The sequence below is a fragment of the Melanotaenia boesemani genome, chromosome 14, assembly GCF_017639745.1.
Source record: "Melanotaenia boesemani isolate fMelBoe1 chromosome 14, fMelBoe1.pri, whole genome shotgun sequence".
In the NCBI taxonomy this organism is placed as follows: domain Eukaryota; kingdom Metazoa; phylum Chordata; class Actinopteri; order Atheriniformes; family Melanotaeniidae; genus Melanotaenia; species Melanotaenia boesemani.
In genome coordinates, this window is record NC_055695.1 from 22,626,647 (window position 1) to 22,651,576 (window position 24,930).

The 24,930-nt window shown below is 40.4% G+C and overlaps 1 protein-coding gene across 2 annotated transcripts; it reads right to left on the reverse strand.

Annotated features, from left to right (window-relative positions):
- Positions 1-1,713: 1,713 nt before the first annotated feature.
- rgl1 (ral guanine nucleotide dissociation stimulator-like 1) lies at positions 1,714-24,307 on the reverse strand. Of its 2 annotated transcripts, none has more exons than XM_042005694.1 (18): positions 23,863-24,307; positions 10,997-11,107; positions 9,199-9,407; positions 9,032-9,106; positions 8,684-8,874; positions 8,415-8,539; positions 8,077-8,292; positions 7,883-7,986; positions 7,651-7,735; positions 7,432-7,521; positions 7,005-7,091; positions 6,711-6,743; positions 6,486-6,607; positions 6,059-6,148; positions 5,714-5,900; positions 3,849-4,100; positions 3,615-3,729; positions 1,714-3,388 (listed from the first exon to the last, which is right to left on the reverse strand). In XM_042005694.1, exons 1-18 carry the CDS (start codon positions 24,046-24,048, stop codon positions 3,201-3,203), a joined length of 2,466 nt encoding a protein of 821 aa, XP_041861628.1. In that variant the 5' UTR covers positions 24,049-24,307; the 3' UTR covers positions 1,714-3,200. The 2 variants fall into 2 exon arrangements, with proteins under 2 accessions (XP_041861628.1, XP_041861629.1); XM_042005695.1 differs by lacking the exon at positions 23,863-24,307 and adding an exon at positions 13,459-13,680.
- Between the last annotated feature and the right edge of the window lie 623 nt (positions 24,308-24,930).

The following is a 24,930-nucleotide window of genomic DNA, read 5'->3' on the forward strand; positions in this document are numbered from 1 at the left end:
AGCTGAAATTTGATGATGATGTAAATTAAAAAACTCAAAGATCTTAGTATATTGCAAGTTTAACTGCCGTAAAATGTCAGTGTTTGTACTTTTGTTATTTGTATTATTGATCTGATCTGAATTGATTTTTTTTTTTTGTGTGTGTGTTTGTGTGTGTGTGTGTAATAACATCTGGTAGGAACCAAACTTATGTTCCTTGCTGCACATCAACCTTTCATTTGCTCCCCAGAAGCATTAGGCAGAAGAGGGTTTTTCATGCTGACAGAAGATGCATGTTGTTATAAGATTTCCTTTTTTATCCTGTTGAACTACTTCCTTCTCTCTTGGTTATGTGCAGCCAGCGAGGTATGTTCATTTAAATCGCTGATCATGTGCATTTATAGAACAATTCAGCGTTTCCTAATTATATGTCATTTGTATATTTGTATGCTGACATTTCGGCGGTGGATTTCTTCATGCCTACTAAGATGTACTTGAATAAATACATTAGTGAACAAGAACTATGGTGTGGTGTTTATCCCAGAGGGAGTGACAGAATGTCTAGAATGTTACCAACATTACAAAATTTACCACCATTCTAGAATGTTGACATAGGTTAAAGTGAAGATGTTGACTCAAGTCAAGATGATAACATTCGAGAATCTTGTGAGGATTCTAGAATGTAGTCATAGATCAAAGCCAATATGTTAGAATGTAGTTATTGATAATAGCAAACATTCTACAATTTGACAGCATTCTTGAATATTGCCAAGAATGTAGAATGTTGTCATTTAACAAAGCCAAGATCTTCGAATATTCTGAAAACTAGAATGCTACCAAACATTCTTGGCTTTGGTCTACAACGCCATCCTAGAATGTTCATATTGTTGGTAACATTCAAGCCAAGATTCTTTAGTGTTGTTATCAATTCTAACAACTAAAGTTCAGTGACAGATAAAAAACCAAGATGCTAGATCCTTTATAAAACCCTGTATATAAAAATTCTGTTAACATTCTAGAATTTTACCAACATTCTAGAATGTTGACAAAGTGTAGAATTCTGGGTTCCTAAGCAACATTCTAGAATGTAGTTATAGATACACCCAAGATGCTACAATGTCATCTTATATAAAAGCCAGCATTCTACAACCTAGTAAGCATTTTAAAATCTTGACAAGATTCACCTATTCACACACACATTCACACACTGATGGCGGAAGCTGCCATGCAAGGCGCTCAACCACGACCCATCAGGAGCAATTAGGGGTTTGGTGTCTTGCTCAGGGACACCTTCACATGAGCACCAGCAACCCTTGGGCTACAGGACGACCACTCTACCCACTGAGCCATGCCACCCCATAATATTATATAGAATATTGTCAAGATTATAGAATGTTTTCTAAGATGTTACATTGTAAACAATCAAATAAAATTAAATCCTTGATTATTTGTCCTCAAATTCAAGGAGGAAAAAATGTGAACAAACAGTTTCAGGAAAAGAAGGTCACAACTGCTGTTCAGGTCAGCAGAAAGGCCTTCCACCCAGCAAATTAACTTGGGGTGTGTCCAGAACTCTGCTTCTGGTCCTTGTATTGCTGGTGCTAACAGGACTGAGCATGTTGTCCATCATGGCATGAGTGCAAGAAGATGGATTTAGAGATGTAGTGTTTTCAGATAAATACTCCTGAGATATGTATCAAAGTACTTGAAAGAATCAAAACACAAGACGAGGCATCATAATAATGACAATAATTTATTTATTTTTGTAGAGCAAGAGTCTTTGGCAGTAGAAAACAGAAAATAAGAAAGATTTTTATTAAGATATTTGAAGATGACATGCTGTATGATGATGTATAACTGGCACATTAACACTTCAGTGTTAAATAAGTCTACAAGTGTCCTCCCAGGAGCAAAGCAGTGTTACCTGAGAGTCATTAACCAAAATGCAATTATGGCATTACCAGGAGCTATTGAATGCTCATCTGATGCTGTGTGAAAGGGAACGCTAATAGTTTTGGCAATAAGGAGTGTGTATATTGGTGTGAAGATGTTTTGGACATTTGAAAGCATAATGTATCACAGTAAATTTGGCACTGTTAGAATTAATCTACAATAAATGTTAAAAGTCTTCAAATATATGAATACATTTCTGGCCTGAATCATGTTACAAAAACATAGAAAAGCAACAATGACATAAAAAATAATAACTCATTTAGTGGAGTTGGATTAAAACCACTTTCAGAGCGGTTTCTTCATTTTTCCAAGTTCACACCCCACTGGCATCTCCTACCAACTGACAAGTGCAACTCCAAAGTTCATATAATGAAGGGTAAACAGGTACAAATATGCATTAGTCTGAGACACTTAGTGTGCAGCTTTCTATTTCAGTAAGTTTCAATCATCTCTTTTTTCCTTTGTTGCCACTGCTTTCCACCAGTGATATTACAAGGTATACTCTTCCTGCACTAGAAAGTAGCACAAATTGCATCTCTGCACCCTAAAGATAAGTAAGGCCTTTTTCATATTTGCTGAGGACTTGATAAAACCAAGTACTGGAACCAATCAGAATGCACCAAACACTGCATTCGTCACATAGCTCACAATAAAAGTGGGGCAAAACACACATACATACACTGTGCACGCTGTGCACAAGGCGGACAGGGGCTGGTAAAGATACCTAAATGGGGAAAATACTGACATCACAGCTCCTGTCAATCAGTTAATATCATTCAGAAAACTGTTAGAGGTCCATTTAACAGGACTGAGCACTCAGTCACCCTCTCTTCTATTATGAGAAGAATAAAGCTTCAGCTAAACAGACATCACAGAGCAAAGAGAAAGGGTTTATTCAATATCATAATACTGTTGGAGGTCAGGAGTTCCGCTGCTCCCACATGTGCAAAAATCTGTTGTTGTAAAGAGTGGAGGCCACATGGGGTCACTGTTTCACTCTGTTACAGGCACCTCTAGTTCACAGTTCAATCCCACAGTCACAGCAGTCACACAACACAACACATCCATATTCCATATTAAGGCTGGGAGGCGATGGCACAGTTCACAATGACACCTCAATGGTGGATGAGAACCAAAGAGTCTAAGATCTCACTGGAGTGCAGATGTTCCACCTTAAATCATCTCAAGTTCTTTGTTTTTCCTTTTTATCCATACATCCTCGTGGCCTGCAGCGCCCTGGGTTAGAGGGGTGATGGCCACCTGCTGGGTCACAGTGTGACTTTGCTGAGTCTGAGCGAGAGGCTCGAGCGATGCTGAGCTCGAGGCAGAGTGGAACTGCACCGGCTACGCAGCTGCACTGGCCGACCCGCCGAGCCTCGCACACGCAGCAGGAAGTCAAAGTTAGCTGAGGTGTTCATGGCGTAAAAGACGTTTGCATTGTCAGGAATCACCAGTTCTGAAAGACATTCAATACAGGACGAACAGATACTTAGATTACAGTGGTAAACTTGGAATGAATACAATGATGAATTGCAAACAAATAATGTTTCACCATAGTCTTAAAATGCTGCAGTAGCATGCTGACATTTATACACCAGTTCAATGTAAATGTGGAATCAGAGCGCCCATTTTTAGCATCCTTCATGAAACCTTAGATTGAGACAAAATATGCCATGCTTTACCTCTATCCTCAGAGATGACTTGCACCAGCTCATATCCCCCCTCTGGCTCCACCTCCAGGTTGTGTTTTGCCATGGCTCTAGAAATCACAGCTGGGGTCTTATCTTGATTAGTCAACTGTTAAAAAAGCAGACACATTTAATCATACAGGGGTTCTCACAGAAAGCAGAAATACACACACACACAAACACACACACATATACACAGGCATACACAAAGCACATGTGTTTATTCACCAGTATGCTCTTGTAGAGATTTCCATTGCCATGCTCCAGGCTGACTCTTATGATGCATGCATCCTGGGCCTGGGTGTTGTAAGCTGGGGTTTGATTCGGGGAGCTAGGAAACATAGGCGTAAGGGAGACAGAGCGTCTGTGGGTGCAGGGGGGCCCGGGTAGGGAGGGAGATGTGGGAGTCATGGAGACACTGGTAGTGGATGAGTTGGTGTCCATGGAGTGGAGTGAAGTACAGGAGGAGGATTCTGATAACTGAGCAAAAACAGAAATACACACATTATCATAACTGAGCCATCCTTCTATTTTAAAGATGTGGACTAAAATAAAATTAATATCTCCAAACCGATAAAGAAATAAAGAATGTTAATAAGCTTTTAAGGGACTGCAAAAATATAGATTCCACATTTTGTGTCAGGGGTCAAAGGGGTGATTTAGATGTTACCATGTGTTCATTATTATCGTTTGTGTGCTGATAAGTTCATTTGTCCCTTTTCTTTTCAGCCTGCAGGATGTGGAATCAAATCACTTTCAAATTAAGGTTCATGAAACCACTGGACAGTTTTACACATTCTTTAATGAGCTCATAAGAATGACTTTATTTTAAACAATGGTTTTACTGTGCATTTTCGGAGGCACGGACAAGTGTAGTATATATTATGCATTGTAGATGTTAATAATGAACTGTCCTCTTCTTTCCAGGGGAAAAAACACATTATCACCTTTACTGGAATTCTTCTTGAAACCTTTTTTCAAAGACTTATAAATGCTACTTTTTCAGTTATCATTTTTAAAACTGTCTTGCACAGAAAACCCTCCCAACTTTACTTCTGACAGATTTAGCCCTTTTTGGATGCTCTTTTAACACCCAATAATATTACTAACCTGATAGCGGTTAACATAATAAGTACCTAATACGCAAAAAAAATAATGAATTTCCATGAAAATGCACTACAAAGAGAAAAAAAAAAAACAGACAAAAAGGACCAATGACAGAACTTTTCCACTATTTGTTGCACCTCTCACAATATTTTAGAAATATGTGGAATGTAATTAATAACAAAAGGGCAAACATTTATCAGAAAACAATACAATGGATTCCTTTATGCCCCTCAATCCATCAAAAAGGGAATTATCATTTCTATAGTGGGACTAATTCTCCATGTCAGGGATCAGAGCTGCATGGAAACAGGAAGTACAAACCACAAGATTGATTAATTTTTATTGGTCCAGAATTCTCACCCAGCTACATTCTTCCTCTATATTTATTACGCTTCACTCCAGTTAAAAGTAGATTTTTGAGCTCACCTGTCTAAAGCTAAGCTGGCAAAAATCTTTCTGCTTATTAACCCTACTCATGACAGCGGAGGTAATATTGTTTAATGTTTTGGCTTTGCACAAGCCAGGAGGGATATTGGAAAGCAATATTCACAGCACTTTCTAAGATCCTAAAAGTTGATTAATCCAGACCCTCTTACATCACTGTTTAAAATCTCTCAAAGGGCCTAAAGTTGCCAGCAGGGGGGCATGCTCTTGTTTCCATTACTACCCTTCTAGTATGTTGGTGGATACTGCTGAGATGGAAGCCTTCATTTTCTCAATGCCAATGGGAAACTGAACCACTGCTCACGTTAAAGGCATAAAAAAATATTCAAATGTGGCATCTACAGTGGCAGAGCCAGCTCTGTTTAAATCTTGTTAATACATGTAATCCACTTTACATTGTTAGAATTCTTTGTTAAACCTTTAACGTTTTCAGGTTTTAAATATATAAAATTGAAAATTTAATTTGGGACATTAAGATCTTAATGGCATTTTTTTTTAATTATGAAGGTTAATATTATTATGTATATTGCATCATGACTCACCTTGTTTTCATGGGAGTCAGAGGCATGAGTCAGTGTGGTGAGTCCCTCGCTGTCTGATGGACTGCTTGAGTCGTTGGACGACACACTAACCGAGTCCATGCTTTCCCCTGAGCTGCCAGTAGGAGGCGAGCGTGGTGTCTCTCTGACTGGAGAACTGGCTGCAGTGCTGTCTGTTCCAAGAAACAGCCTGGACAGTGAAAGATGAGAGTTATTAGTTAATGGAATAAAAGGATTGCAGCGGCACTGCACAAGACAGTCAAATGTCTTGAATATGAGATGTGAAAACTAAATAACTGTAACCTACACTCAGTTTCTGTCTATCATCTCATCCCTGAATGTACTTACAGGCTGAGTCTCTTCACCATGCTTTTTCGAGGTTTGGGTAACGTCGGGCTGCTGTCACCAAGACCTTCAATCTCACAAGACAATGTGTAGCTGCAAGACAAAGCAATAAAAGTGAGCCTTCAGCATTATCAAAACATTACCAGATCATGTGTACAGACAGACGTTAGGAAATGATTCTCAGCAAGACAGAAGGAGAGAGAAATTCAAAGAGGGCAAAAGAAAGGAGTTCACAGAGCAAAAACAGCAAGTACAATGGATCAGTAGGGAGCAAAGACATGACAGGGAGAGGCGACGTAACAAGCCCCTCATGTGTATTTGTGTGAACAATAGATCCAACAGAGCATGACTCATGCTATAAAGTGCTCATTATCTATCATATAACGGTGCATGTAAAAAAGAAAGTATTGTGAGTAAAGAGCAACATTACCTCTCCTCCTCAGTGAGCAGAGACTGGCTCTTAAACCAGTGGAGGAAAGCCGGGTCTGCGGTCAGGGAGTAGCTGTTACAGGCCGACTGAAGCAGCTTGATCTGAGCTATCACCTCAAATTCCTGCAGAGACGAAAGTAAAATCACTAGAGTTAGATAAGCCTAACATAAAGATTGTCACGTGAATATCTGTCAATAGTATAAACGTGTCAAAGGAAACACTCACCCTGCGTCTCTTCTCAAAGTTGATCAGACCACCCTGTGGAAGACACAAAGCACACACTGTCAGACTTCACATGCCAGCGGCTGCTTAGACAAACAGCATTAGGTGGACCACTCCAAAAATGGGCCGACAAAATTCCTCACGCACTCATGGAAACTTAAACCTCAGTTTGTGACAGTGGTTACACAGACAGGCTCTCAGATCTGCAGAGCTGTGCAAATTCGCAGACACATGTTCTCAAATATCCCAGTAAAAAAAACACATACAATCGGCAGGTGCTTTTTTTTTTTTTTTTACCTCTACTAGGTCAGGCAGAGCTGTGTCCAACATGGTCAGGTCTGTTAGAAAAGTCCCCAAGTATGGTATTGTTCCTTGCATTGCTCCCTAAAGAGAAGCAATCATCAGATTACTCTAATATATATAAGCTATCTTACTCAGATGCTGCAGCAAATTCAAGCATTTATTTACACTGCGGTTCTCACAGATGGTAAGGCAGAATTGTAAAGTACAGCGCAGGGTTAATGTGACTGCAGCACATAGCGTATTAAGTAAACAAAGCTAAGCATGTGGCTTCATCTTCCTAGAGACACCAGAATTCTTCTTACAGTACATTACTTTGGAGGAATGTGGTGCTTAAAATCACTCCATGTCACCAGCCTTTGAAAAGATCCATTTTAACTGGCATTTGTCTCTAAAGCTCTTAGTCAACCACTGACTGTCTCACCATTTCCTTCTGCAGCTGTAGTCTCTTGTGAGTGCGCTTCTGGTGCTCTTTGGCACAACTCTCCAGACTGGCAAACTTTGAAGTACCTTCCTGTAGGGCAAACAAAAATAGCTTTTGTCCTCGATGTTCTAACTAGTGGATGAAAGAATGTTTGCAGGATTTGCAGATTAAGTCAGTGAGTTATCAGATGCAAATTTAGCCGTCAGTGTTAGAACTCACCCTCATGAGTAGCTCTCTGCTGGTCAGGTAGTTGTTGTGGTCGGAGAAAATGTCTGACAGCTCCTCGAATGTCTGCATGCTGTCTCTACATCAAGCATAGATTCATTTCAGTTAATGGGATTGGACACAGCAGCCGAAATACACATGTAAACTAAACAGTAAGGAGATCCCTCAGAAAAGGCTGATTCTTCTATCAAAACCAGCTGAGATCATCTGCATAGTTGAGGCTTACTTGTGCACGCAAGCCCATACTCTTTTCAGTCTGTACAGAGGATTGGACTGCAGCGCCGACACGATGGCTCGTAGAGATGAGAAGTTTTTGCGTATACGACACTCCTTTTAAAAGAAAATGAATGCAAAGACAGTCACAACTTGAGTCGTTATTATAGGTTTATATCTGTAAATGGGTCTTTGTCATTTCCCAACCTGAGCGATGTCTATCCAGCGCTGGATGACCCGTGCTCTGACATGCGGTCTGAGTTGTCTGTGCTTCAGCACTGTGCTGACCACACAGGCCGCAACAGCATTGAACTGAGTAATGGTGGCCCGGATGGTGGGAGCGCTATGCTTACTGTCCTTCTTGTCTCTCTGAGACCAGATCGAGCCCAGGCAATGATGGGGTACAACCTTTTTAAACAGCAGCTGGAGTAAAGAAAAAAAAAGGAGTATGATGTTAGTATGACGACATCAAATAAAATAACATTACCAGGATGTAACCTGGATAACCTTTCCCTCCTGTTTCCATCTTATTTCCCTCCACTTACCGCATCCATGTAGGTCAGTTGCTCAGCCACCAGGTCAGCATCAAACGACAGGAAGTCCTCCTGAACCTCAATCTCCACTTCCTCCTCTTCCCCAAGGCAGAAAGAATGGTTGCCATGGAAACCAGCTGAAAGCAGGGCAAAACATAAATTGACTCAAAATTAATTATCTATCAATGAATTGTAAGTAACAATTAGGACAAAACTATAAACATGTTGTTTTCTTTTTTTCTCTCCCTCTCTTTTGAAAACAGTTTAAGAAAACTAAATACCATCAGTCTCATCCAAGTTTGCCTGACCCTGCAGCTGCTGCAGCAGGCCTTCTGCCCGTCTAAGAGCCTCTGAACCTGGCAGAGCCTTGCGCAAATAGTCCATCAGCCTATGTAGGCAAGGGTAGTCTGGAGGCTCCTGGAAGTCTTCAGGACACTGGTCCAGCCAAGCACGTAGGATTGAAGCCAAGGCACTGTGGGGACGTCAGAGAAACATTTAAGAACTGGCAATGATAGACAGACAAGTGCCATCATTCAGTAAAACTGCTGAAAGCATCAGAAAGTGCTACTGTAAAAGCTGTCCATATGGACTCAGTAGTGATACACTGTACATCTGAAACTGTGTCTTACTTTCTAATAGCTCCATTGTTCTCAGAGCTGTGACATTTGTCTGCATCCTGCACATTTTCCTCCACACTTCCATACCTGTCACAGGAAATGAAAAAGAGGTTATGATAAAAATCACTACATATAAAAAGAAATAATGTAGTGACTGTAAACACCTAATTCTAATTTACCTGTCTAACAGTAACTGCAGTACAGTCTGCGTGCTGGCAAAGGCTCTGTAGGTGGAGAGGAAGATGGAGGTGTAGGTGAGGTCATTGTCTCCAAATGCCGTCAATAACGTCTCTACCAAACGCTCCAGCGATCCAGCACGGATACTTCGGATTTTGCAGGTCTCCAGCTGGCTTACAGTGTGGCCGGGAGGAAGACGATCGCCCTCTGCCTAAACACACACACACACACATACACAGTTGTATTAGCCTGAACTGAAATAGCTGATGCACACTTGTGCCTTCCTCTTCAGTCATTCTTTGTCCTAAACTTGACTTAAAAATCTAATCTGTTTTCAAAAAATGCATGTAAGATTCCTGAGTGCTATTTTCATTCATAAGACTTCTAACATGTAAAAAACACCACATAAACAAGTAAACAGAGTAAAAAAAGAAGGATTGCAACAATGAAGCCAAAAAGGAGGATGGAGAGACGATAGAACCTGCAATGACAATCGTGACCTATATTTAATCTCAATTTCTCCAGATGTGTCCGACTATTGTGTCTACAGGGAAATTGGGTGAGCAGTCAGGGAGAGACGAGAGGAGGCTGGCACAGACGTGCAGAGGGAGAGACCTTGGTGAAGTTAGAACTCTGCAACAGGAAACACTCTGATCTGCTTTTAATCACAGCCATTCCCCGCCTCTCCTCCGCCATCACTCCCCCAAACAGGAGGACAGATGCAGATCCAACTTCTCCCACTACTCTGTTCTGATAACAGCTGATATACACACGTATGAAGGGATCTGCTGCACACTACACACAGGAAGCATTGCAACCAAATCTTCAAACTACTTTACAACTGCACTGATTATCACAGCTTTTATTAATGGACAAACGGCCGCTCATAGTAAATCTACTGAGTTTCAGTAGGGACTTTTCTCTATTCTACTCCACCGAATAGTCAGCACTGTATAAAATACCTGCTTTGTTTTAATAAACTCTAATACAGTTAGCAGCTGTCAATACATTGATACAGTCTTAGAGCTTTTATCCATTTGGCCTTTTTGTGCCAGTTCCCATCCACCATTCAAAACACAAAGAAGCTGAAAATACAAGATCATGATTTGTCTTCTAAACAAAGAGAAATCCTTTAGTTTCTGCTGAGAAAACACACAAGAGAAACTCTGGCTAATGCCCCTAATTGGGCCTTCTGTGCAACATAATAACACACTGTGCAACATCTTATTAACTTGATATAAACAGCCCAGTAGAGGAAACAGTAAGGCCTTGCATTCATTTGAAAAGCCTTTAATACTGTTTTTGTCATACTAGCATTTCATAAAACACTATACAGTGAGCAGGGGAATGAGCAGCTTTGTTGGCAACTGAAAAAGTCAAGAAATCACATGCTTTGGCCATACAGTCCAAATCTAGTTGTTTTTTCACCTGGCAGCTAAAAGATGGTGTCCAAATTGGGAAGTTAACAGCTGAAATGATGCCTCACAAATGAAGGGAAGGCTGCTTTAAACAACAGAGACAAGGTTTTAAGCTCAGCAGTCAGAACACAGTCAGCGAGGTTGCCTCCATAAACCATCTGCACATGATAAAATCCAAAGCAGAGGCTGTTCAGTGTGAAAGAAGGAGGAAAAAAATCTGAGCTTCATATTTCTCACACCAGCAGGCTGGGAAAGTGGAAAAAGCATCAGATTTTCATAAGCCCTGTCTGTTTTAAGCTTCCCCTTGTCTCCCCTCAAAATAAATGAATAAAGGAAAAAAGTAAAGCCCCATCAGTTGCAATTCTGTCAACATAAAACTCACCCCCAGCCATCTCGCTCCCTTGTTGGCAGCCTGCTGAATCTGAACCCTCTTCAGTGTCACGTTGTAGATGGCTCCTTCCTCAACTTCCTCCCCCCAGTCCTGCACCGAGCTCTGGAAAAAGAAGGAAAATATTAGAAACAACCACAGAAGAGCCAGAATGGTGTTTGGTAAAAAAAAAAAAAAAAGATGTAACTGTTTCCAGTAAATAGCTGCAGAGCTAATTCCGACAAGTGACACTTCTACAGTTGCGTAAAATACGAGATATCTTTTAGAGGCAGATGTGGGAAAAGCAGAAGGACAAATATAAAAAACGAAACACAACCAAAGCTCTCAAACAAACTAGGGAGAGACGTGCAGTAAAACATCAAGAATGACCAACCTCCCAACCCCCACCAGTGAAGCAGCCTGCCAGGCCGCCCTCCCTCCCTCCCTCCTTCTTTCCCTGTATTTACTCCCTCTTTTATTCCCAATTCATCTCTTTCACGATGTCCCTGTCTCTCTGGAGCTGAAGTCAGAGTTGGACCACTTTCCCAGAGCTCATTCAGGCAGTAGATAAGAGCCAGAATGGATAAAGTCTCTTTAACAAATGCATACATAATCACCTTTTCTTTCTGTCAATATGTCTGTCTGTCTCTACAAGCCTTAGGAGGTTAATTACAAATCTTTACAACAAGAGCAGTAAGACTAAATGGATTTGTCCTGATCTTGCAGCCAAGGACTCACATGGACAGTGTCTGTCTCTGGTTGTAAATCACTTCCAAACAGCAGAGTGCATTGACAAACAGAGGGAGCAGAGCAGAATCTTGATACAAAACTCCTGCTTTTTGAGACTGTGCACAAGTAGAGGCTGAAATCTGCTGAGACATCAACATATGGAGACAAAAACAGAGGCAGGCAGTGAAGGAGACGAACTGGCCAAACATAAACAACATGCATGCAGTACTGTGGCCAAGTCCTCACAAATACAATGGCAACAACGGCCAAGATCATTCTCAGTTGTTCCCACTCTCATTTACACAGCTCAATTGCAAAGTCTACTTTTATTCCCTGAACAGTGGGTCCGCCAGGAAAAAGATCAGGGGTCAAAGTCGCCATTAACAGGCTCAATGGCTGGTTCTGGAGGCCAGTGGCATTCAGCCATGACTGGCCGTTTGGGTTTTTGAAAAGAAACATGATGCCAAAGTGAAAAGCTGAAACATAAAAAAATGAATGAGGGGAGTGCTAAAGGTTTGACAAAATTGCTTCTGACAAAACAAACTAGCAAGCAAGTCTTTGTTTTCTAATGTGTTAAACTGCAATTTTTCTAAAACATCTCTACATGCCCTTTTCACATCGTAATTCTGCATTTCGTCTGATGGTCAGCAACATGTCTCTCTGTATCTCTCTCAGGCTGCTGCTGGCTGTCCAGCCAGCTGGCATAGAGACAGATAAATACATGAGTGCATGAGTCATGCAGTCAACACACTCCCAAAACAATAGCGGGAGGTCTCTGTGCTGGTCAGCCCAGGCTGCTGAGTTCACAGTCTGCACACTCTGCCTGCTTTTTGTAAGCCACGAAGCTGGAGATGTTTTTCAGAGCTCTGCTCTCTTTGTGCATCACATTTTAGGGTTCAGTGTGAGATAATGTTCCATGGGTTTGCATGAAAATAAAAAACTAAAACATTCCCATTCACCACAGGTCACTTTACTACAGTCCTATCCAAAAATTAAAATTGAGGCCCCAGGTCATCAGATACAACAGGGTGAGTTATAAACCGGAGATAAGCTGTTTATTCTGTAATAACTTGGATGGTTCCTGGGAAGATGCACAAAAAGTATACAGGCAGGGCCCTGAGAAGAGCATGGAGGTAGTATCCTATCTCTAAGGTTAATCTGCATTTTCACCTAATGTAAAACAATACCCCCAAAAAAACAACAGTCGTGTTAAATCTGTGGCGCTGATCTGTTGCGTGTTGTGCTTTCCAGGACACAGCTGGAACCCATGGAGAGACCGTGATGGCCCCCGGGCTGCACCAATTGTGCCCTCTCTGTCTCACTGGGGATACGCAAACAAAAGTTTTCATATCCATCATTATGGCAGGGATAGGAAACCTGGCGGGTCGACTTAGTGGTCTGATTGGAACAACAAAGATTTTATTCCATGATTCTTTTCCACAGTTTTCTAATTCTGCGAGGCATCTTTACGCACCCGCTATGTGGGTTAAACTGGATTTAAAGCAGAAAAAAAACCCAGCTGAAACTCGGTGAAGTATTCAACTGTTCCCACCCCCCGCTATTCCCTCCTCCTCCTCCTCTTTTCCCCGTTATCCGCAGCTTTCCCAAGCCTACATTTCCCTCCCCTCTCACCCCCTTTCCCTTCTTAACCTCCCCCCTCTCCCCCTATCTTCAAACCACAAACAAAACAGCATAGGATGGAAAACTCTGCCAGCATTATTTTCTTAGTTTGTTTTGTTCTGTTTTACCATTTTAGTTTTCCAAGCAAACTTCATGGTGAGCGTTTCTTTCATGATCCGGAGACAGCATCGGAGCTACAGAATAATCCACCAGTTAGAGAAAAAATGTGTTCCCTTATAAATAAATAAAAATAGGAATATCCCTGACGCTCTTCAAAAATTACAATCTTCTCCTTTACACACTTGGTCCGCTTCTTTAAAAACTCCAATTTTCCTCTGTCAGCGGACTCAACCTTCTTCCACTGAATGACCAAACTCCTCCTCCTCCTCACACTCACAACAGTCCCGTTTAAACCCCTCCTCCTCCCCCGCCTCCTCCTTTCTTGTCTGACTTTCATCAAACTGACAACAATGTGCGCACTCATACGTCGGGTTGTGATTTCCATTTGCGCAACATGTCAGATACGCAGGAATAATAAACCTTCCTTCATAATTCCCAGAAATTTCAGACCTAAAATGCTGTTTTTTGAGTAATGCTATACATAATAAATTAAATTAGTGTTTATGAAAGGTTTACTAAATTGTATTAAGTGTTTATTAAAGAACAATAACAAATATAAAGATCTATTTCAAGCTATTTCAATCAACTGGCTTTATTTAGTCTTTTTTCTATTTTTTTTTATTTGTTTTATGTGGCACAGACAATGAAACGGGTAGCACATGTAAATTAAACTTTTTTATTTCTTTTTTAAGGGGTAAGGATTTTATTAAACAATGAGATTATTACAACTTAAGTGGTCATCTAATGTAAAAAGTTAAGTTAAATTAGTAAAAGCCAGCAGTTATCAACAGTTGTTTGGCTTGAATGTCTTTAACTGCTACATAAAAATGTATATATGTCACTGATTACAAGAAAAAAACTTGTCTTTATCCAATCACATGCTTCAAAGCAAGACAAATATGAATGAAAATTTTAGTAGATATAAATAAATACAAAAGATCATCACCCACTGAGGCAGTTGATAAGATGATGATGTGTTTATGTTGCATTACAGAACATGGTAGTGTTGTTGTAGAACATAAAAGCAGACTATTACATGCTGCATTCACTGTGTCTCCACTGCTTTGTTTTTAGCCGGGTGTGTGGAGTGATGTTGGAGCACTGAAGAGGTCTACCAGCTATGAGAGTAGTGATAGTATTTCAAGACATTTAAAAAATGGTTTGCAAGGAAGCTAACTCAACATAAAGCTCTGTTAAGGTCAATGAAGATGCAAATTTTCACTATAAATCTTAGCTGGTTCATCACACAGGTGCACTTTTTTTCTTTGCATTAGTAGCCATTACATACATGTTGTTATAATGTTGATTAGCATAGTTGTCTAAGTGGAAAAAGCCATCTTGAGAGTAAAGTAGCTGCGGCCTCATGACACTTGTGTGGGACAATACAAGGAAGGCCGTAGATGCCGTCACCAGTACTGTGCATTGTCAGTGACAGCAGAGGAGAATGGGCTGAGTGTGAGAGAATGGGCACTAGTGTTCCATCGTGAATGTGTCTGTACACGTACTCAAACAGCTCACTTGTGTGAATAAACGGGAAGATGTGAATCAAGCATCAACTGTGTGAGGGATCATAGTGTATTGCAAACATAAAACAAATGTGAGCAAGCAGTGTTTCATACATTTACAAGTCCTTTTATAGGACAGATGAAATGTCAAACCAGTGATCCAGAGTCATAAGAGCTGTCAGACAGAGATAGTGGGAATGTCATGATGCCTGCCATCTGGATCAGAGGGAGAGTTAGACCTGCTCTCTTCCCATTTTCATCAGCATGTAACCTAAATGTCATGCACAGCGTCACTGGCTATCAACCAGGGTGCACACACACTGCTACAAGGTGCCCATTTTTGGCCTCTCAGTGCCCTGTGAGCTAGGAGGGCACTGAGAGGCCAGGGACGCCTCCATTACATCTCCGTCAGTGTTTCTCCATGTGTGGTATCATCCTGCATCAGTTTTCCTTCATGCTGACTCCTCATCATGTTGCATATCTGGCTGGTGTCCAGTTCCCAGGCTGTGCTGCCCCACTGTCCACTTGGGTTTGAGGAACTCTGGGAAGCCCAGAGGGGCAGTGGGAAGGTTGTGACCCCACAAGACCTCCAGTTCAGTCCCCTGGGGGATTAAAGTGTCGGTCTCACAGCAGGACTGATGTCATATATCCAAAGCAAGACGTTGGACAAATGTGACAGCTGCTGCTCTGTCTGACAAATAAGTGAAGTTCAACTTGGGATCAGAACATACATTTATTCTCTCGCTCATACACTCCTTTAAAGCACCTTTAACTATGAGTATTTTATAGAGCCTTTTCTAGTTTCTTAAGTTTAACAGAACATTTTGAAGTCAGAGTTTAACAAATATCCGAGCTGCTTAGAGTCCCCAATGACAGATTTACTTTAAACTTTTTTCTTTCTCTTTCTTTCTTGTTGAGAGTCACACCAGTGTCATGCACACAAAATATGAGGTCAGAGGTTGAAGGTCAAAATACTTCATTTACCTTTTAAAAGACCCTAAATTCTCTACTATTCCCAATCACTGAGTCTGTCATAATTATATTATCATTATATGTTGTGTTACTGGAAAATTACCCCTCACCCCCTTAGTCATAGCTGTTTCAAATTAAAATAATTTTTGGTTGTTTGCAATTGTATTGTTTAGCATAGTCACTGAAGCAGAGGTACAATGTTTCAGTAAGAACTGTAATGGATTTCTTGAAGTGGCAGAAAGTCTCTATTCACATTTAGGCAACTACTGCACTTATGAGCAGTTCTGAGATACAGTTGCAGGTATTCTGAGTCATGCATCAGATGAACTTGGTCACCAGTTACTATAAATATTCCTCTACTGGAACATACAAAGTATAATCAACAAATACATAATATAGTAATCATTCACAGGCTATCCATAAAATAAACTCAGAACAATTTGTTTTCAGCTAATATGTAAATAAAGTAACTGATTATCAATTAATCTAGTAAAAGATTATTCATCATGAGTACTGTTATTTGTAGTATTTAAAATATACTTCATATTTTTATGCTCATACCTTTAAATGCATGTTTACCTGGATCAGTGTTTTTGCACTTTCTCCATCACTGCTTTGGCTTAACTCCAAGATTTGGGCGTTTCCTCCATTCATGATTGTTTATATAAATTAAGTTACATAAAATGAAAATTATTATAATGTTAAAATTGTACTTTCCACTTTTCAGTGATTCATAGTTGTAAAACATAATATTTCCAGTAGCATAAATGTAAACTTTCACTGTGATGATGTGTTTGAAAGCCAATCAAAAATGGCATCTGGTGCATTCACACCAGTCTAGTTTTCCTTCCTTTGGAAGTCCAGTGACATAATAGCATTCAGGAAAGCCCTTGACCAGGGGAAAACTTTTCTTTTTTTAAAATAAAGAATTCCTTCCACTATTGACCCTCTCAAGTACTCTCTTCTCTTTGTTCCACAGTCAGAACAGTGAGCTACAGCACTGACAGAAAGGGGACAAAAACAGGAGGAGCACCGCTCGCACTGTTATTGCACCACAGTGGGGAAAAGCGCACATTCCAGGAAATCTCCCACTTCCTGCCTCCAGCCTCCTGACTCCAGTGAGGCTGCTGTCCTCATACCTGACTGGCTTGGGAGCTTCTCTGCTGGCCTGAAGCAAGGTCATAAAAGCAGAGCAGTAAGAAAGAAAGGAGAGGAGACGATGCCTGGTAGGAGCAGAAAGCAGGAGAGTCCAACCAAAGTGAGAGAAACAAGAACAGAAAAACCAGAACCAAATCACATATAAACACACAGGAGGATACTTGGGAGGATCTTGGGTTGCATGTGTAATGTCTCTGTGTTTACATACAAGATAAGGAGGTCACGTATCAGAGAAAGTGTAGCGCACAGTTGAGATCAACTTGAAAGGACATTATCTCTGCTATAAGAGGGAGAGACTGACTGAGACAGACAAAAAAAGGGAGTTAACAGCACAGTCAGAAACTGCAAAGATCCATACTGGCTGAAAGACAAGCGTGATGTAACTGGACCATCTTGCACTGGTGTCAAGAGAAAAAAGTAGTTTCATCATTTCAGACCAGAAAAGCACATTAGAGGGTATTAGTACAAAATCATCCAGTAAAGATTTAATTAAAATTTTAATTCAGTGACATATCTAAATGAAACGTCCCATTTCTCTGTCTGTGCATCCTTCCTGAAAAATCCTTGTATTTTATTCATGTGTGCCTGTGAGCACAGGGACACATATACTTGTCGCTTTTACATTTTTACTGTATGTTTGTGTGTGTTTGGTTGGTTTGTGTTTCCAAAGCATGCCTCCCAGTAGAGGGCAGAGTTCATAAACCACTGTGTTTATCCAGAGTCAGCAGAGATTTTAGTGAGACCAGTCCAGTGAGACAGAAGCAAAGAAAAAAAAAAACTAAACAAAAACAGCCATGTTAGATTTATGGTGCAAGGTCAGGATGATCTGTTAAACCTCCATAAAGCACACAAACAAGACAATCAAAGCTTAAATTGACCGTTTAAGAGCAGTGAATCAGTGGCAAAACACTCACTGATTGCACATGTTTGTGTGACAGATCACTCGTTGGATTGGGTTTTAACATCATGTCACATCAGCAGCAACACCCAGCTGTGTTCTCTTTCTCACTATGTCTTTGTTTCTGTCTCCTGTTTGGTCAACTGAACCTTTTATTCAAGCAGTCTCAGAGCTGTCTGCCTCTCTTCTTTCCACTCTCTCTCCTCTCTTATGTCATGTTTCTACTCTCCTCTGAGCTATTGTCCTGGCTGTTGTTGAGCTCTCTGCTTGGGTGACATCATTCACTTCCAGTAAAGTCCAGAGCTGCAGACAGGGCCTCCCCCTCCTCCACCAGCAAGCTCCACATTTAAGCAGTCTTCAAGGAAAAATGTTCAGACCAGGTGTTTCATTATCACCACAGCTACAAAATCATGTTTAGGCTATATAAATCAGTAGGGAACATGTTTATACAATATCTTTACGGTGTCAGCTATGATGACTCCATGATGCTGTTTGTTGAGGTGATTTGAGGTGTCTGCATTAAAAAGAGTTAGGATAAATCAGAGACATCCCGGCACACCCTCCCCCACATGTGGCCTCCAGCCCTGACCCCCTGGATCTAAGCCCTGCTAAGCCTGGAATGAATGGGTTTGAACGGGTTTGGGTGTCTGTCTGACCCTGCCAGCTAAAGAGAGCTGGACCATCTGTTGCCTGACAAATACATACAACCCCAATGTTGTCACACATATGCAACAAAAACAACACAAAGCATCCATCAAACAGGTCACACCATTGTGAGAACCACTGCAACACCAAAACTCAAAAACAGCAAGTCAACTGTAAAACTCCAGCAGCCTGAAAAGTCAGCACATCAAAATGTGCAAAATCACACCAATTTCAGCCAACGTGCCATGTCAGCTTTTTTCCTATGGTTCTGTTGTTTCTGAGGAAATGTGTTCTATTGGTTTCATTTATTGTGCTTATTTCAATTCTGAGGGATTTTATAATGTGGTGACATTGCTGGTGTTAAGTTGAAGTGTGAAGCCTAGGCATTGAAGGAAATGAAACTGCACAAGTGATGCACACAACAACACAAAATGTCTTAAATAATAAAAAATAGCTGCAAAAACATGCTTCAAGAGTATTGCTGCTGCCATTACACTGAATAAAAAAGAAATGTGAATATGGAGGAAACAAACACAAGATGGATTTCCTGTGTAGCAATTAGTATTTTTCCTCACTTATCGTAATTCATGTCCTAAGCAGAGTTATTATTCTCAGTAATCTGCTGACACACAGACTGTGAGTGCTGACCATATGTATTAATGACTGGACACTAGCTTGACACACTAATACTCTCTCTCTCTCTCTCTCTCTCTCTCTCTCTTACACACATACACACACACACACACACACACACACACACAGACAAATATCACAACGCCACCTTAATCCTGGTCATGTGCCCTGGCTTATTCCATGCACTGCTTGAGCTGGAAGAGGAGAGTTTTATGTGTGCCATTCACATAGCTGCCAAACCATAAAAATTAAGCCCAGCATGCTGGCTTCTGCGTCATGCCAACCCACCTCTAAATACACACACACACGCCACCATCAAGTGCACTGCCTCTGCCATATGGTGTGATGAGTTTCTGCCCTGGTTGAGCAAGCTGCGCCTGTGGTGTTGCTGCACAGGGGTGGACATGTGGGTGACAGGGACAATGCTGGTAGCAGTGACTTTTCACACCACTCCTATTATGTGAACTGATTAGACCCAAGTACACAATATGCACCTTTCAAGCTGCAGCCAACTAGACTTCTTGACCTACAGGGGGTCTCCCAAGAGAGTAAACACCTTCTTTAGTGGCTGACTGAATAAGAGGTTATCAGTGACCTGGGTTTTGGATAAAACAGATGTCTGGTAGTGCGTGATGTGCACTATTCTCTTTCAACTACTGTTTTGGATCGTCTGTCCTTAAGCATTGATTTAGAAAGCACTTCCTTTTTAATTTTTTTTTCTTTGAAGTTCATTCGGCTGTACTGGAAGAAAGCTTGACACTGTAAGATGTGTGACTGTCAAACTACAAATGAAACCAGGTCAAAAGCTGTGAAAACAAGTTTCATCTGGATGAATTAACAAACCAAGTGTTGAAATTGCTGTCAAGTTATCAAAACACATGACAGGCAGGAAGGGTCAACACATTAGAATGGAAACAGAGAAACGTCACAAAACAGCAGAAAGAAACGTGAACTTCTCTATTCAAAAAGACAAGAAAGAGGAAGAAGGAGCGCTAACTCAGCTTGCGGACTTTCTTTCAATGGAAAACACAGCATCATCAAAATTCTCAGTCTCCCCTCCTCCTGTTATTTTCTCCCTGTATATCTGTATACAGACTTTATCTGTATAAAGTCACTTCCGTGTTTCCAGTTACAGGCCAGCTGAGGTTATTGACCTGCCCTGCTGCTAACTACAAGCCAACAGATGCGAAAGGGCAGCTGATATTCCCTCTGTTGGAGGTTTTATTGACAGACCAGCAGCTTAATTACTTTTACAATCGCTGGCAGTGATAGCAAAGTACAATCAACTATAAAGGATTTAAAACTAAGTTAGAGCCGTATAATATTCTGTGGCAACCCACTAATATGGGTGTAGTTGTTGTCATCTGATTCGGTTTAACTATGTCATGTCTTCGTCCTTCTAGTATTAAATATACTATATATATTGTTTTGTCAATCCGTCCCTCCACTTGTATGAATGGCAATGAGTGTGTCATTACCCTCAGTGGACTAGCAATAATTACTGACACCTCAGCACTGCTACGTTGCCTCTGACCTGAACTGTGGACCTGACAGCTGTCTAGTTTAGCACAGCAAGGAAATTACTGAGAAGAAAGTCACTGCTATCGTCACTGGCATGGTTTCATAACCTCACGTAAGTTGGCAAAGGTAAACTGTCAAGAGGCTGAGAAACACCTGATAGCAGTAAAGTCAAAGTCCTTCAAGTCAGTGGATATAAAATAGATGCAATTGATTTCTTTTTCAATATATAAAAATATTAGATGTCCTTGCCAGATGTCTCACAGAATGAGAGTCTAGGACGCTGCTGCAAAAGTACCCAAGTATTAGAAGTTTATATGAGGTCATTGCACCACTAATGGTTTTGTCTATCCTTACATAACTTTATGGAATGTATTTTCTCCTCCATAATCACCTTGTTGCTCTCTGTTTCAACGAAGAGGGCAATCATAAGTCAACACTGTAAAAACAGTCACGAGGATGAGCCTCTGACAAGTAAAGCTGATGTATGTAATCTGAGCGTTCAGAGTGTGAGGGTCTGTAAGTTAACCTTCCCTCACCTCCAGAAACAATCAGAGGAAACAGTGCCGTGTGATGGGGCGACACTTAGGCCAGGATGTCAGATAGGCAGTGAGGAGGATGACAGCGCAAACTCAAAACAGGCTTACATATATGCAAGCACCACAGCGTGACTGTTATCTCACGAAAAGTGACATTTTGTGAAACAATCACTGCACATTCATCACTGCCCTGATTTAGTTTTGCATTGCTTGAAAATGGTCAGACTCACACTGGCCTGTTAAAAGAAGATTTAAAATCTATTGTTCTTTTTGTCCCCTTGATAAATCAATTACCCTCAGTGCAACTCCAACAGTTAGCTTGAACACTTATTTAGTTTTCAGCAGGAGGAAAAGTAGACTTCAGGTTCAACTGCATGAAAAAAGACATATTTCACACATTTATTCAGACTCAACCAAAACTAAAGAAAAAAAAAAAAAAAGATAAATCTTGTGCTGATCGTGTCATTCTTTGCTTATTATGTGATACGGCAGTGGAATCAATTTTGAATTACAAGTTATTCAGAACTTTTTATATGTGGCTGTTTACTTGATTAAAATGCACAGAAAATGCCAACAAAGCGTAAATCATGGCTGAAATGTTATTTCATATTCTTGCACCATCAGGTATTTGTATGCTGGACTGCACAGGACTCAACTGGATAGTTAAACATTCAACGACCTTAATATACAAAAATGGAAAATCAAAAGGAAAAGCTCAATGTTTCTCAAACAGTAATAAGTGCCAAATGCACTTATTTATTTATTTATTTATTACTTTTGCAAAACCAACTTTTAGTTCCATGTTGCCAGTTTATCAATAAACAAATAAATGCTTATTAGGGGGCAGAAGGGATATTAATTCACACTAAAAACATACTTTTTCCCCCCTTTTCTTTTAACTTAAAAATCATTGTTTTTGTTCTTTTATTTCCCTTTTGGTTTCTTTGGTTACATACATACAACCGAAGGCCATTCAGTCAGGTCAAGAAATTTGATGATGCAGTTAGTGCAATGTAGTTGTTAAAAACATGGTTTTATTGCTATGTTGCTATGTGTCACACTGTACCAGTCATTTGGCTTCTCTACCTGAGGAATGTACATCATGAGATTCATCATAGTGTCCAGAATCACAAATATTTTATTCGGAAACAGATAATTCTTTCTTAGAAACAAGTTCTCCGTGCATCTGTAATTTGGAGCAAACACAACAGCAACAGTCTCAACCAAGTGTATGGAAAGCTTGCAACCTGTCAGCCGAGCCAACTAGTGAAACAGCTCCTTCAGTCTTTCCAAGTAAAGGATCAAACATTTTCCAGCCACTTTTTTAGTGACTGTTCTTTAGAAAATTACTTTTGGGTCAGTGTTATATTACAGATATTGGAGCAACACCATTTGATACTCACTGCAGAGCCCAGCTTGATCCCACAGACTTGACTTGAACTTTGTTAAACTCAGTTTTTTTCAACATCCCAACCACCACATTTTATTTTAACATTTTGAAACTACAAGACTATTTTTCAAACTTTGTGCTGCTCCATTTGAGGCCACAAAAGGCACAGGATAATCTCTTTTTTAACATTTTGTGAACTACTTTAAAGAGAGCAGGTTACTTTTGTAGTAAATACATTAATGTTAGACAATACTAAATTAATGCCCTTGCTCATCAAGACATTATCACCAACATAGCAATGCATACGTGGTTTATTCTCTTTGGTTGACAGTCTTAATGGGTTGGAATAAAGTGTGTGACACCATTTCAGGGAATTCTGTTCAGATAACCAAAAAGCAGTAGTCATAAGGAATGTGAATTACAGCCTTTCACAAGTCAGCTTTCTTTTAGTTTCGACCAGCGATTACAGTGAAGTTTGCATGATTCCACTCAAAAATCCAACAGAGGAACTGAAAACTAAATAAATATTTTATGAAATGGCAAGCCAGCTACTGATTAAGTTCTCAGTGATTTGGGTAAGTTTTAAGAAGCCCTTCAGTTTATGGTGTGAGGGATGCAGGATGTGTACCTGTTAGCGCTATCTTCAAACCTGGTACAAACAGCAGATTAGGTTCTTTTTATTTACCCTTCAGCTATAGCTAAATGTATTTTTTTATTTAAGTGCACACATAATGAACATATTCAGTAATTTTCCTTTCTCATCTCTCTCCTCCACTTTCTCAGAATCACCAAGTACATCTAAATAACAGACCTTGGAGGAATGACAAACACCTCTCATATCTCTGTTCGTCATTGCAAATCTTCAAATGTTTACAATTTCAAGCTTTTTTTCTCAGTAATTCTTCATTGCCTTCGTCTTTTAGAAACTTTCCATTTCCCTCCCCATTTCAGTTTGAACCCACCTGAAGGTCTGATGCCTAACAAGACTGCAACTCCTCACACAATCCAAACAACACAGGAAGGCCATCGTGTGAAGGCCAACATCTGCCAGATTGTTTAAGGAGGCTAAATGTGCATGTGTTCTCCCACAAATACAAAACAAATTTCATTACCAGAGTTGATAGACACAATTATTCTGCATGTGCTGTACTGACCCAGTGATGTGGGCTGCTCTCTGGGGAGCGACGTTGGTACCTCTGCAGGGCAACACCTCCCTCCCCCTCAAGAAGTAAGGTGCAGTCCAGGTCAGGGCAGTGGTGGTGCTGAGGACTCGCAGACCATGGCAGGAGGGTGGCCAGAGGGTACTGGGAGATCATGTTGACTGCCTGCATCAGCGGCATGGGTGGCAAGGATGGCAGGACATACTCCAGTTTGGACGGCAGCTTGGATGCAGCAGAATGTAGGAATTTGGAGCTGTGGTCTTCAACTATTCCTGATAGGATGAGGATGTGGATTTTTCTTGAGTGTATTTCAGTCCTTCTTTCTTAGTGTGGTTTTGTCCTTTCAAGTTGTCCACCTCTATCTTCTCTCTTGCCCACTTCTGTTTTTCTTTCTTCACTAAGCACACGTAGAGTTCAGCTTGCCAACAGCTCTTAACCACATGAGTGATTTAAGTCTATTGTGTCTCTTTCTCTCCTCACCCCTAACTTACATTCATCACAAGCAGAAGGGGAGGAGTTTCAACTTGGTTGCCCAGCCCCCCTTTAAGAAAAAAAAAAAAAAAACTGCCTGCTGACCAGAGAGTTTGAATGTGAAGAAAGAGGAAAGAAAGACAGGAAAGCTCAGATGGAAGAAAGGATGTTATGGAAGAGCTTCTAAGAATGACTAACAATGGAGGTTATTTTCCATGATAGATGGTCCCATTTTTCATCCAGACGAAACACTTCACATTACATCTTCAAACAGAGATTTGATATATAATTCTTCTTGTAATAACCATTTTTGGGCTTAGGCATGATTTAGATATTATAAATCTTATTCCCTGTCATTTTTATTCAAAGATCTGTTTGTTGAAGAAACTGAGTGATCATAAAACATGATTTCCCTCCTTTTGGAATTTTACATATTTTACATGTTTTAAGAAATGGAAAAAATAAGAAGAAAACAATCTCCAAAGTATTTAATTATAAATAATTCAATATTAATGTAAAAGAAAGCAAAAATCTACAATATAAGTACTGAAAATAGTTGCTCTGTTATGATTTCATGTTCAACATAACTTA

What these genes read in the sequence shown, in the direction of transcription:
- rgl1 (XM_042005694.1), bottom strand. Translation starts at nt 24,048, where the DNA reads ATGCCGCTGATGCAGGCAGTCAACATGATCTCCCAGTACCCTCTGGCC. An exon ending in GTATGGGCTTGCGTGCACAA is followed by an intron (nt 7,736 to 7,882) that starts GTAAGCCTCAAC and finishes TGCTTGATGTAG; the next exon opens with AGACAGCATGCAGACATTCG. An exon ending in AGTCATCTCTGAGGATAGAG is followed by an intron (nt 3,389 to 3,614) that starts GTAAAGCATGGC and finishes AATGTCTTTCAG; the next exon opens with AACTGGTGATTCCTGACAAT.